General features: G+C 46.7%; 1 protein-coding gene across 5 annotated transcripts in view; it reads right to left on the bottom strand.

Moving 5' to 3' along the window:
• Positions 1-960: 960 nt before the first annotated feature.
• Positions 961-12875, bottom strand: part of LOC109881614 (striated muscle preferentially expressed protein kinase) — a 57222-nt gene continuing 45307 nt past the window's right edge. For all 5 annotated transcript variants that reach the window (XM_031824022.1, XM_031824023.1, XM_031824024.1 and 2 more), the window contains 12 exons: positions 10142-12788; positions 9074-9217; positions 8804-8920; positions 8328-8495; positions 6538-6660; positions 5558-5722; positions 4696-5386; positions 3276-3515; positions 2944-3167; positions 2722-2797; positions 2462-2611; positions 961-1817 (listed from right to left, as the gene is read on the bottom strand). In XM_031824022.1, coding sequence (XP_031679882.1) covers positions 1589-1817; positions 2462-2611; positions 2722-2797; positions 2944-3167; positions 3276-3515; positions 4696-5386; positions 5558-5722; positions 6538-6660; positions 8328-8495; positions 8804-8920; positions 9074-9217; positions 10142-12788 — 4974 coding nt within the window. In that variant the 3' untranslated portion in view covers positions 961-1588. The remainder of the gene's footprint in view (positions 1818-2461; positions 2612-2721; positions 2798-2943; positions 3168-3275; positions 3516-4695; positions 5387-5557; positions 5723-6537; positions 6661-8327; positions 8496-8803; positions 8921-9073; positions 9218-10141; positions 12789-12875) is intronic.

The following is a 12875-nucleotide window of genomic DNA, read 5'->3' as shown; positions in this document are numbered from 1 at the left end:
ACTCTATAGAACTTTTTATATTCTCAAAGGAACGCCCAGTTAGGGAACCCTTGAAACTGGCGACGAGGGGAAAAAGATAGGGAGTGTCGTTCAAGTGCAAGCACTGTCGGAACAACCGCTTTAGTTCAATAGGAGTCCAGTTTAAAGGGAAGAATAATGAGAATACGTGTTTTGCAATTGTATCAATAGTTTATTACAGACTACTTCATAAAAACATTTTAAACCATTTCCACATTATAAACACTGCAAATTAAAACATTTACAAATATTCAACCATCCAAATTCATACAAAAAGAAATACTGTATGTATGATGAAAAGTAATACATAAGAGTCTCTGTATACCAAAAAGGACTTTCTGTGTCTTTTTTCTTCATGGCACCTATGTCCATTTTGTACAGTAGGCCTAATGGTTGACAAAAGTGCCCCAAAATTGTATGATATGAATAGTTCAATAAATTAACAGAACACATATTGCGCGTCATCTGTAAGTAAGCCATTAAAATGGACAACACATTTACATGATCAAGTTTGTAAATTGACCCATTTTAGGCAAAATTGACTCACTAACTGACTGCTGGTCAAGCTAAGAGCAACCTGTCCAATCAACAGAACATACTGTAGAATGCTAGTCCAGCCATTGGCGCAGTGATGACATTGATGAGGTGTGACAAATCCAATAGAAGACTATAGAATCTACATAATCAAAGTCTGACCGTTTTCATCAATGAAGTTGCACTATTGTTCAACTTGAGCATCAACCACATGACATCTGGTTGCTCCACTGACTACTAAGATACTCTACTATATTCACAGGTTTATTATCTGTGTCTATGAACAGTATAATCACAATGGTGAGCAATATTTTTGCACTGTTTTCATTGTATTTAGAAAATCACCCAAAAGAAGAAAGCACACATGCAAATAAATTAACATGAAAAAGGTAAACGGGTCACATACAATTTCATGAACAAAAACGTTTTTATTTTTGGTTTTGCGTTTTTTAAATGTGTAAATAAATGCAACATAAATTAGCAGCATAAATGATGGTACATTCACATAATCACCACCAAATATCAGGATGCAGAAATAAGGCTGTGCTCTAAAATCAAACTGACAAATGTGTGTGTTCCAGGTTAATTGTATTGAATTCATTTTCCAAACCAAATGTCCTGTTTTATATATTTAAAAGTTCTACACACATTGCGATAGCAAGCTCCGAGTAGTACTAGCAGACAGTAGACCTGAAACAGAAACAAATCATGCCAGGTCCAAAAATGAACGATAACTCAATATTTTGAAATCGTGGTATCCAACAACCCAACAACTGGATTCAAATTTCAGTTAATGAACTGTCCGAGATTCATTCTGTTAGGTCTCAGTAGAATGAGACTCCATGCAGTCTGTGGGCTGGTGCAATGCTTATGGCTCTAATCTCCACTCCCATAACTTACTCAGGCACGGTCTCACTCTGTGGAGGATGAGGACTCAGAGTCCTCCCTCTATCATGGAGCCCACTGTTGTGCACCACACATCCCCCATACCTCCACCCTCTGGTGGCTAGTTAACACTGACATAAGTCATATGCCTTCACTTAGGTAGGCTTGGTGCGGTCGATGTGGTTGAAGAAGCTGAGCTGGAGTAGGAGCGTAGGAGGACCCTGTGTTTGGTGGCGACCTCGGTGCGACGTCGATGGTGCTCCCCCAGGAACTCTTTCAGCTTGGTAGTGGTGAAGGTGAGCGTCTGTCTCCTCAGCTTCATCAGATACGAGTCCTGCAGCCATGCGTGGGTGAAACAGTCCTTGGTGCTCGGACGGGCCCTGCGTTGCAATAAAACACATTGTCCAATCAGGGATCAGAACACAGGAGTCCTGTACTGATCTAGGGTCATGGCCCCACTTTTTTTGTACTTCTTTTTTTGTACCCCTCTTTCGTGGTTTCCAGTTGGTAGTTAGTCTTGTCTCATCGCTGCAACTCCCGTACGGGAGAGGCAAAGGTCGAGAACCATGTGTCCTCTGAAACACAACCCAGCCAAGCTGTACGGCTTCTTGACACAATGCCCGCTTAATCCGGAAGCCAGCCGCACCAATGTGTCGGAGGAAACACCGTACACCTGGCAACCGTGTCAGCATGCATTGCCTGCCCCGCCACAGGAGTCACTAGAGCGTGATGGGACAAGAACATCCCTACCAGCCAAACCCTCCCCTAACCCAGACGACACTGGGCGAATTGTACGCCACCCCATGGATCTCCGGGTTGCGGCCGGCTGCAACAGATCCTGGACTCGAACCAGGATATCTAGTGGAAGTGGCCTTAGACCACTGCGCCACTCGGGAGGCTATGACCCCACTTTCCATGTAATCTTATTCATTATAATCGAAAAGGCAAAAATGACCCTGGATCATCACTCCACTCCTGGTTTGTTAAATAAGATAATGATGTAGCTACTCTTTGAAGCGCTCACCAGGCATAGCTACTCAGCATCTTCTTGAGGAACATCGAGGCACTTTGGGACACGTTGGGGTAGAGCTTGGTCGGATCAAACTTGGCAATCTGGATTTTGGTCTCAGTCTGCTGTGGGTCTTTGTCCTGAAAGGGCAGCCTACCGCTAAGCCTGAGCAAAAGTGTCATACACAATGAGAGTTCTGAGAGAAAAAAATAAATCGCACAACTTCACAGACTTATGACAATAGTGACTATGAAATGAGTAAGTTGTATATTTACATGACGTAGGTTAGAACCCCCAGGCTCCAGATGTCAGCTGGAGGGCCGACCACATCACCTTTCACCATCTCCGGAGCTTTTCACGCCAGCATAGAAGGAGCAGAGAGAGAGTTCAGAGGAAAGTAGTGATCAAGGTGATGATAACAACTTATTACCCAATAAGTACTTGGCGTGTACCAGTTCCAGATACCAGTGGGAAATTCAATAGTGTTACCAACTCACACATATACTCCAGTGTGCCCAGGCCGCTGTTGTATTGTTTGAGGGAGAGAGGGTTGAAGTTCTGCGCGCTGCCAAAGTCTACGATCTTGATGACATTGAGGTTGGTGACCATGACGTTGTCAGGCTTGATGTCTAGATGGAGGACGCGTCTGTTGTGGAGGTACTCCAAACCCTGAAGGAGCTGAACCAGGTAACACACCACGTCATCCTCCGAGTAACGGAACCTTAGCAGGAAAATAGATTTATTCCACGGATAGCTGAGAGCAGTGCGCAAGTCTGTGTATGTGTGTGTACGTGTGTGTGTGTGTGTGTGAGCATCATGCTCCACACACCTGTCTATAAGGCTGTGGAGCAGCTCCTTGCCAATGCAGTGCTCAGCCACCAGTACCAGGTAACGTGGGGTGACGTAGGCCTCGTGGAGGGTCATGACCTTGTCGTTGTGGAGAGACTTGAGGATCTCATATTCCTGCAGGATGGACTTCTTAGTCTCCTGGTCATACGGAATGATCTTAGCCATGAAGACGTGTCCTGTGGCGTTCTCTCGACACTCCCGGACCACACCGAACCGCCCTCTGGCCAGACAGAGACAATACAGCAGTTTAGTCACTAAATAATATGTGGTTTAACATTTTAAGTACCTTGGCATCATACTTGATTCCAACCTCTCTTTTAAAAAGCATGTGAAAAAGGTAATTCAAATAACCAAATTCAACCTAGCTAATTTCCGATTTATACGAAATTGTTTGACTACAGAGGTAGCAAAACTGTGCTTCAAATCTATGATACTCCCCCACTTAACATACTGCTTGACTAGTTGGGCCCAAGCTTGCTGTACAACATTAAAACCTATTCAGTCTGTCTACAAACAGGCTCTCAAAGTGCTTGACAGGAAGCCCAATAGCCATCATCATTGTCACATCCTTAGAAAGCATGAGCTCTTGAGTTGGGAAAATCTTGTGCAATACACCGACGCATGTCTTGTATTCAAGATCCTTAATGGCCTGGCTCCCCCTCCACTCAATATTTTTTGTTAAACAGAAAACCCAGACATATGGCAGCAGATCCACAAGGTCTGCCATGAGAGGTGACTGTAATAGTTCCCCTAAGGAAAAGCACCTTTAGTAAATCTGCATTCTCTGTGAGAGCTTCCCATATCTGGAATACACTGCCATCAGACACACATAACTGCACCACATATCACACTTTCACAAAATGCTTGAAGACATGGCTAAAGGTCAATCAGATCTGTGAACATGGTCCCTAGCTGTGTGTTGCCGCTCTCCATGTTGTCTGTTGTCTGTAGCTTGTGAGGTGTGGAAACACTTTGTTGCTTTTATGAATTTTGACTTGCTGCTTTTTGTTCTATGCTGCTCTGTCTGTATGCTACGTCTTGCTTGTCCTATGTTGCTCTGTCTGTATGCTATGTCTTGCTTGTCCTATGTTGCTATGTCTTGCTTGTTCTATGTTGCTATTGTCTATATTGTAATTGTTTTTAATAACCTGCCCAGGGACTGCGGTTGAAAATTAGCCGGCTGGCTAAAACCGGCACTTTTACTGAAACGTTGATTAATGTGCACTGTCCCTGTAAAAATAAAAAATAAACTCAAATAAACTCAACTCAACATGAAGCCAGTTTCCCTGACTGAAATTAACCATATAAGTAGTAGTAGTAGTAATAGCAATACTGTGTAGTGTAATAGTGTACTACTGTAGCTGTAGAAATATTGACCACATCTCTAACATCTCAGTCACCTGGCTTTCTCATCCAGGAAGGTGTAGGGCTTCTGTGGGACTCCCTGTCGTAGAGCTGTCTCACCTGGCTTGAGTGTGGTGCGGTCCCTGGGGGTCCCTCGAACAGGGGTGCCCCGCCCCTCCCCTATTGGGCTCAGACTGCTGACCTGGAGCACTTGGGGGGAGAAGGAGGGGGCCGGGATGGGGCTGGGGGCCATACGGGCAGTGGCGGCAGAGGTGTAGGTAGGAACTGATGCCATGACGGGCTTGGTGGGGGTGGAAGGAGGTGTAACGAGAGGGAGAGGGGGAGAGATGGGCGGGGTTTGGGTCATGGGTGGGACCACATTGACAGGACTCTGGGGTTTGGGGAGGACGAAGGGAGGAGGTTTGACTACAGGCGGGGAGGGGAGAGTTGGAGGGGTGGTAGGGGTGACCGTCAGGGGTTCAGTTGGAGGGGTTGTGATGGCAGGGCTGGCGGGGGCAGAAGGTGTAGAGGGAGAGAGAGCTGCAGTGGGAGCAGGGAAGGTTAGAGAGGTCTGTGTAAGGGAGGGTGAAGAGGGAGAGACAGTGGACACCGTTTTACCAGGAGGTTGCATTACTGCTGGTTTGACCTTTGGGATAACAGTCACTAAGGTGGTAGCTGCTGGGGCAGGGTGGGAGGGAGGTGAGGAGATTGTCTTCACAATGGCCACTGCTGGAGAGGACACACAAACTGCAAAGCAAACACATCTCTCTTCAATATCATATTATCATAACCATTCTGTGAAACAAATATGCAACAATACATAAAAAACAGCAGGACTTTCTTTACCACCTCTTTTTAACCCAATTTAACCCAATTTACAGAATTTGAACCCCCTGTCCAAAAGGTGTGTTTCAGCACCTGTTGAGTCCAGGCTGACTTTGTCCGATGTGTTGCTGTAGGGTCCCTGTCCTGCCTTGTTGACGCAGGCCACTCTGAACCTAAAGGCGCCCCCTGGTGGCAGGTCTGTGACGTTGTAGTAACAGTCAGCCACTCCAGTCGCTATGATCAGCCAGTTGGCATCACCTGAAAGGAGAAAGAAAATAATGGTTCATTTATATGATTGCCAATTGCGTTATGTTATATCAATATGGTCAAATAGCCAATTTATATGCGTCACTTTGACTTTACACACCAATGTCATTTGTTGCAGTACTTATAATTCACACAAGGTGGAGATAGTGTTTCATGTTGATGGTGAAACAGACGAAGGTTATGTTTACAATATCAGCTGTACACTAAGGTGGAGTGGAGCCATAATTATCTGTCATAGTCACAACTCATACAGAGGAATAACAGAATAACAACAGAACATTCACATGGTAATGAGGAGATAGTGGGGCACAATCCAATGAACAAACACAGACAACAACAATCATCCAAAGCCCAGCCTGGCAGTAACTGTGTGGTAATACAAGGTATGAAGCCATCCAATTCAATCAGTCCTGAAATCATATTAACATTCATGTCATTCCCACTTTGATACAATCCTAACGATGTAGGCTCTACAATGATTCACCGTATTATGAGACCATAATGACTTATAAAGCGTGATGAAATAGGGCTCATTAGCAGTCTATGTGGCCAGTTTGTACTGTGACTATTTGCCCAGTGTTTGAGTTATTCACTGCACAGTAGTGTTTAAAGTGACAGCCAAAGGTGTTTCCTACCCAACCGTCAATAAGGGTAATACATTTGGGTGAAATGGGCTGTAAAATAAATCAAACATTAATATTTGCTTGAGTTCATGGAGATGACTAGCCTGGAATCCAAATTGATATTCGCAGTGTCAATCGTGACATCAGTTTGAACTCCAGGCTAGGAGATGAATGTCAACCCACCTTCTGTCTTCCTCTCCAGAGAGTAGCTACAGGGGGGCTTGGTGTCAGGTGGTTTCCATAGCACCAGGGCTGTGTTGTTGTACGTCTGGGGAACCTCCGGGGTGCCTGGCCTTTTGGGGACACCTGGAGGGAGTGACAGAGGGGAGGAGGGTGGGGTGGAGGGAAGGATGAAGGAGGGTAGAGGGGAGATGAAGGAGGGTAGAGGGGAGATGAAGGAGGGGTAGAGGGGAGATGAAGGAGGGGTAGAGAGGAGGAAAAAGGAGGGGTAGAGGGGAGATGAAGGAGAGGTAGAGGGGAGATTAAGGAGGGGTAGAGAGGAGATGAAGGTGGGGTGGAGGGGAGGGGAGGGGAGATGAAGGTGGGGTGTAGGGGAGATGACGGTAGGGCGTAGGGGAGATGAAGTTGGGGTAGAGGGGAAATTAAAGTGGGGTGGAGGGGAGATGAAGGGTTAGGAGCAATAGGAAGTTAGAGGGAGATGTTGGGTATGGTGGAGGGGAAAGTTTGAGTTGTCACATATTTTGATGGGTTAGGGTGTCACAGATGGGGAGGTTTGGGGATGGGGAGAGTTTGGATGGGGTGGGGTGTCACAGAGTGGAAGGATGGAGATATCCAATTGAAAGAGGAGAAACCACAGAGGACAGAGAGATGGGTTTGAGCATTTTTTTTACGCAAACCATACACAGCACTAATAGGTTTTCACCCTGATATGATGATGCATTTTAATGAAGGCTGCCCACCACTGAGACTGATCGAGCCAAGGCCTCAGACCTCAGACAAGATGAGCAGTCTGCGGAATCTCTCAGCCAACAGATTGATGACAAATGGAGACAGATAGCATCAGCAGACGGGATTAGTAATGCAGACACCCAGACAGTGTTCCCAGAGCAATTCAATTTGAAGCTGTGAAAATCGAACTGAAATGTAGCGCATTGAGTCTGACACCTGAATAAGAGAGAGAGGCCATCAAGTGTCTGGAGTCACCTAGTTCTGTCGCTTTGCTGATGGGTATTTGACTTTTTATATTATTGTTATTTATAGCCTGCTGTCTGGACAAGAACCAACAGATGCCAAATCATAATTTGATCATCCTGTTGTTGCAGGAACTAAAAAAAAAACTTCTAAAGTTTGTAATTTCCACTTTAAAATATCAGACTTTATTTGCCTTAACGAAAAATGTATCAACCCCTACAAAGAAATAATATTAATTATAATCCACATAATAATTCACATTTCTTGTTGCTGCAGGATTCTTTTCTTGCTGTGAAAAACTGGGTCAAATTAAGATCTGGAATCTGTAGTAGCATTATTTGATTCTAACACATTGGATTCCAACCTGGGGGCACATCTTTCTTTTTGTAATAAGCAGCACTCTCCTCTTGGAATGATTAGAAAGAGGTTGTAATTTCAAGGCAAAAAGCCATTAGTTTAATCAGCTGTAAACTACATGAATATTTATGCCCATGTCATTAATATGCATTGCATTCACACTGGAACACAAATCCTATTACCTAAACCTTTCAAGGTTCATCACATCGTAAAGATGAATAATACATGTTTTTGCTTAGAATGAAGGGCAAATACCCCTTTCTGGATTCAGTGTAAATGTCATGTTTACACTAAAGGTTTTGGATGCAATTCAATTCCAACAGATTTTACAGGTCCAGGATATTAGAATATCACATGAAGATAACGGTTTTAAAAAATATATATATTTTCCTGTTTCTCCACAAATCTAAACGACGGGATTATCGTTGATAATAACATTTTCTTGTAGATAACATGTTACTCACAGGCCAGGGACAGTGTGCAGGAGCTGGTGACACTGGCTAAGGGGTTACTGGCCACACACTCATAGAGCCCTGCGTCCATCCTGCTGGTCTTCATGATCGTAACGAGCTGCCTGCCGTCTGGACAGGAGATCAGACTCATCCTGTCGTCCATCTCCAGTGGTCTTTTATCTGTGGACAAGTAAACCCATCAACAATAATAATTACAGTGGCATTTTACAGTCCTGTTTCAAAAGGTGTTTATCTAGTATTCGATGAGAAACTTTATGGAAATAATGAGCAATCTCTAACATCAACACAAGTTTAGGAAGTCGTGCTCACACAGGGCACCATGTAAGTATGAGCTTTGATGGGTTATGACAATATATCATCCCTTCACAGGCAACAACCAACGTTTCAGCAGCAGCTCCTACGGTAAAGCTTTACTAGACAGCGCTGTTGCAAAGAGTGTTGTGTCTGTCAGCTCTATGAGTTCTTACCTTTAGTCCAGCTGATTTGTGGGTGGGGGCTGCCAGCCGGGAGGCAGCTAAGAGTGACAGGGTCACCTTCCAATAAGACGTGGTCCCTCAGCTTGATGTGGAACACAGGAGGGAAGTCTGGGAAAAACAAGGGTGTGGCTTAGTAATATTATTGAACACTGAGAATGAATTTAGAATGTAAAAGCAGTGTGCAGCTTTCATTGCCAAACTCCAACTCTGTATGCACATTCGACATAAAGGCAACTGGTTGCTGAATTTAGCAGACAGTACTAGAGGAAGTGCGGGAGTACTGCAGGCTGCCTGATGACCCCTCATCTTTGGCTGAGGGGAGGTCAGTCTGAGAGGGGGTCTTATCCTTCCTGCTCCTGCCCAGACCCCACCTGTCCCACCGCGACCGCCTGTCAGTCTCTGGAGCTGTGGAGGACAAGACATAATGGCAAACAGCTGAGACAGAGGAACCTGAGGAGGTGAGCTAATATCTCCAGGATCTAGGCTGCAATAGTCTATGTGCCTGGGGGCTAGTGTCAGTCTGTCCTATCTGGTGTAATTCTCCTATCTTATCTGTGCCCTTTGATTTTAGGTGTGCTCTCTCTAATTCCCCCATCTCTCTCTCTCTCTCTCTCTCTCTCACTCTCTCTCTCTCACTCACTCACTCACTCACTCACTCTCCCCTCCCGTAGGACCTGAGACCTAGGACCATGCCTCAGAACTACCTGGCCTGATGACTCCTGGCTGTCCCCGTTCCCCAGTCCACCTGGTTGTGCTGCTGATCCAGGACCTGCTATTTTTACCCTCTCTCCCATCACCTGCTGTCTCGATCTCTGAATGCTTGGCTATGAAAAGCCAACTGACATTTACTCCTGAGGTGCTGACCTGTTGCATCCTCTATAACCACTGTGATTATTATTTGATCCTGCTGGTGATCTTTGAACGTTTGAACATGTTGAAGAATGATCTGGCCTTTATAGTCATGTACTCTTACACTTTTAGAAAAAAATTGCTATCTAGAACCTAAAAGGGTTCTTCGGCTGTCCCCATAGGAGAAGCCTTTGAAGAACCCTTTTTGGTTCCAGGTAGAACCCTTTCCCGAGAGGGTTTTACATGAAACCCAAAAGAGTTCTAATTGGAACCAAAAAGGGTTCTTCAAAGGCTTCTCCTATGGGGACAGCTGAAGAAACCTTTGGGAAACCTTTTTTCTGAGATTGTATAATCTACACCCTGCACAGCCAGAAGAGGACTGATGTAAAAAGGGCTTTATAAATACATTTGATTGATATTTGATGGAAATTGCCAATGCCATCTTAGCCAGCTTAATATATCAAGATACATATTACTTACTGAGCGACTTTTGACTTTTTGACTTTTCGGAATGAAGGCTTAATGCAGACCCAATGGATTCCTTGGACACTTTGGATTCTTTGTTTGTCTGTTTGGCTAGCTGATTCTCTGGGATCCCCATCTCTTTGAGACCTCTTCCCTCGGACTGGGAATGACGATGATGGGAAAACAGTGGAGTTTTCTTTCCCTCTGGCTTCTCTTCCTCCATCTCTTTCCTATCCTCTGACTGGCTTCGGAGTTTCCCAGAAATTCCTGCCACCTTGTTCTCAAACTTCTTCCTCATCGCCAAGACGGGGGAATCACTGACCTTCTTAAAATCCTTTTCTTCTGCATCTTTACGACTTTTCTCTTCCTCCACGCGTCGCTTGGCCTCTTTCTCCTCCTTCCTTTCCTCTGACTTGCTCCTCAAACTGGCTGAGATACCCGCTACTTTGTTCTCGAACTTCCGCCGCATGGTGAAGACAGACGACTCCTCCATCTTTTTGCGTTCTCTTGCCTCCTGCTCTCTCCGAGCCTCTATATTGTCCAGCTCTGTCGTGTCCAGACTCTTACTGCGGCCTATGGCCCAGGACACCCTGCGCTTACTGGCCGCCGGCTCAGTCTCCTTTGACTTCTCCTCCTTTTTATCTATGGACGGGGTCCTCTTGGTGCGCATGGAGAACCGTCCAATGATGCCCAGGGACCCTGTGTCTCTCTCCACCTCCCTCAAGTCCTGGACGGACTTGGACTTCTCCTGCAATCCTTGGGGCACCATCTCCAGCGGAGCCCCCAGACGCCCCGGCCGGTATACCTCCTCACCCTCGCCTGTCTTACGGGGAAGGGTCGGGGACTTCTCTTCTGATTTGGTCCTGGTAAGTCTCCGGAGCCCACGGGTAAGGGATGACTCACGCTTCTTGAACCTGGATTCAAAGACTTCCTCCGAGTCTATGTCCTTGATATCTGTTCTGAGTGGCGTGGTAGGTTGGCGTGGGGTGGTGGGGCGGTCTGGGACCATAGACGAGCTAGTCGAGATGGTTGGGCTTGTTGGGCGTTCGGTGGCCACCTTGGCGAAGACGGCAGGGTGTTCAGGAAATGTGGGGCTAGGTGTAGATTGAGATCTCCGGCTGCTGTCAGGTTTTCCAGATGGTACTACAATAGTTTGCATCACGTTGGCATACACAGACGTTTTTCCTGTAGGCGTAACCCTTGGAGAATCACAACCTTTTGCTTTCACCTCTTCTTTCTTTAACTCTATCTCCTGCTTCTCTTTCTGTTCATCTTCCTCAGTATCCTCCTCCTCTATGACAATCACAGGAGCCAACACGGTAGGAGACCTGCCCTGGGAAATCTCCCTCTTCAACTCGTGTCTATCAACCCTCTCCTGTGCTTTGGTCCTTCTCTCCGTTTCTTCATCTCTTTCAGAAGTTTCCTCAGACTTGCTCTTCTTCTTCTCCTCTGGCTTTTTCTCTTCCCTCGCTCCTTGGTCCTCTTTGACTGGGGTGGGCTGTATGGAGGAGGAGGGCACATGAGAGTAAGGTCTGGAATCCAGCCTGGTCTGCTCCGTAATTGCTGATATGGAAGTGGCCTCCTGGAGGTCTTTCCCCTGTGCGTTCCTCTCAATGCTCTGGGTCCTTTCAGCACTGTCTCTCCTCTCAGTGCTCTGGCTAGATGTGCTAGTGGGGATCTCTAAGGGGGCTCCAAACTGCCGGTGTAGGGGCATGGGCTCCGAGTCTCCCTGACTGAAAGAGGAACTCTTCTGGAACATTTTGATTTTGGTTGTGTCCTCCACTGCACATTCGGTAGAGGCTGCTCTGGCCAGCGACCGCTCTGGCGCCCCCACCCTGGATCTCCTCAAGTTGCGGTCCAGGGACGAGGTTCGCCTCTCGTCGTTCATTCCTAGGGTCTCCAGCAGGGGACCTCGCAGGCCGCTTTTGCTGTTGCCTCCCCTCAGCAGCCTCTGTCTCATCAGCTCCAGTTTGAGTGCATAGTCCTCCTGGCTCATCTTAGCCGCCCCAGGGCTGGGGCTCCGATTTGGTAGCTCCATGGAAACTGCCTTTTTAAGGCTTTTTTTGCCGTTGTCTTCTTTGCTCTCCTCCACAGCTCCCTCCTCTGGCTCAATGTGGAGAAGCAGGGCCGAGTCAGCTGAACTGCCCCTCCTCATCGTCGCTCTCCGGGACTTTGTCTGAGTGTCATCCTCCTCCACACTCGAGCCCTTCTTCAGGGGGACTCTCTTCGTTTTCACTGCAGTCTTCTCCTCTTCCGAAGACCCGTCATCTTCCTCGGTTGTTACCCTTTTTCTCGTTCCTCTGCTTCCTCCTAATTCCTTGGCCTCCTTTTTGGACACCACCTCCTCTATGGGCTGTTCCCTGTGCCGGGTTAACCACGCCCCTTCCACTGTCCCATTGGACCTGGAAGGCGGTCCTGTGACGTCCTCGTCACCTGGTATCTCGTTGAGGGAGACCCTGGAGCCGGAAAAGACCATAGATAGAGGCATGGGGATGAAGGGGAGTTCGTCCACATCTTCGTCCGAGTCAGAGGATGAGGAGGGTGGGGGCGATCCCTCTTTGAGGTGACGGGCCACAGCGATGGAGATGTGGTTGGACGAGTCGTTGAGAAGCTCAGGGATGGAGCGCATCACCATCTTGGATTTGTAGCTGATGAGGGAACGCTGGGTAGAGATAGGGAAAAGGGGACGTGTTAAAGGAGTAATTTGGAAGGTACTTAGAGGGATTCATTGAAGTGTACTACTATGTAC

The sequence above is a fragment of the Oncorhynchus kisutch genome, linkage group LG5 (assembly GCF_002021735.2).
Source record: "Oncorhynchus kisutch isolate 150728-3 linkage group LG5, Okis_V2, whole genome shotgun sequence".
Taxonomy (NCBI): domain Eukaryota; kingdom Metazoa; phylum Chordata; class Actinopteri; order Salmoniformes; family Salmonidae; genus Oncorhynchus; species Oncorhynchus kisutch.
The sequence above is the reverse complement of the archived record's forward strand: the minus strand, read 5'-3'. Positions and strand labels throughout refer to the sequence as shown.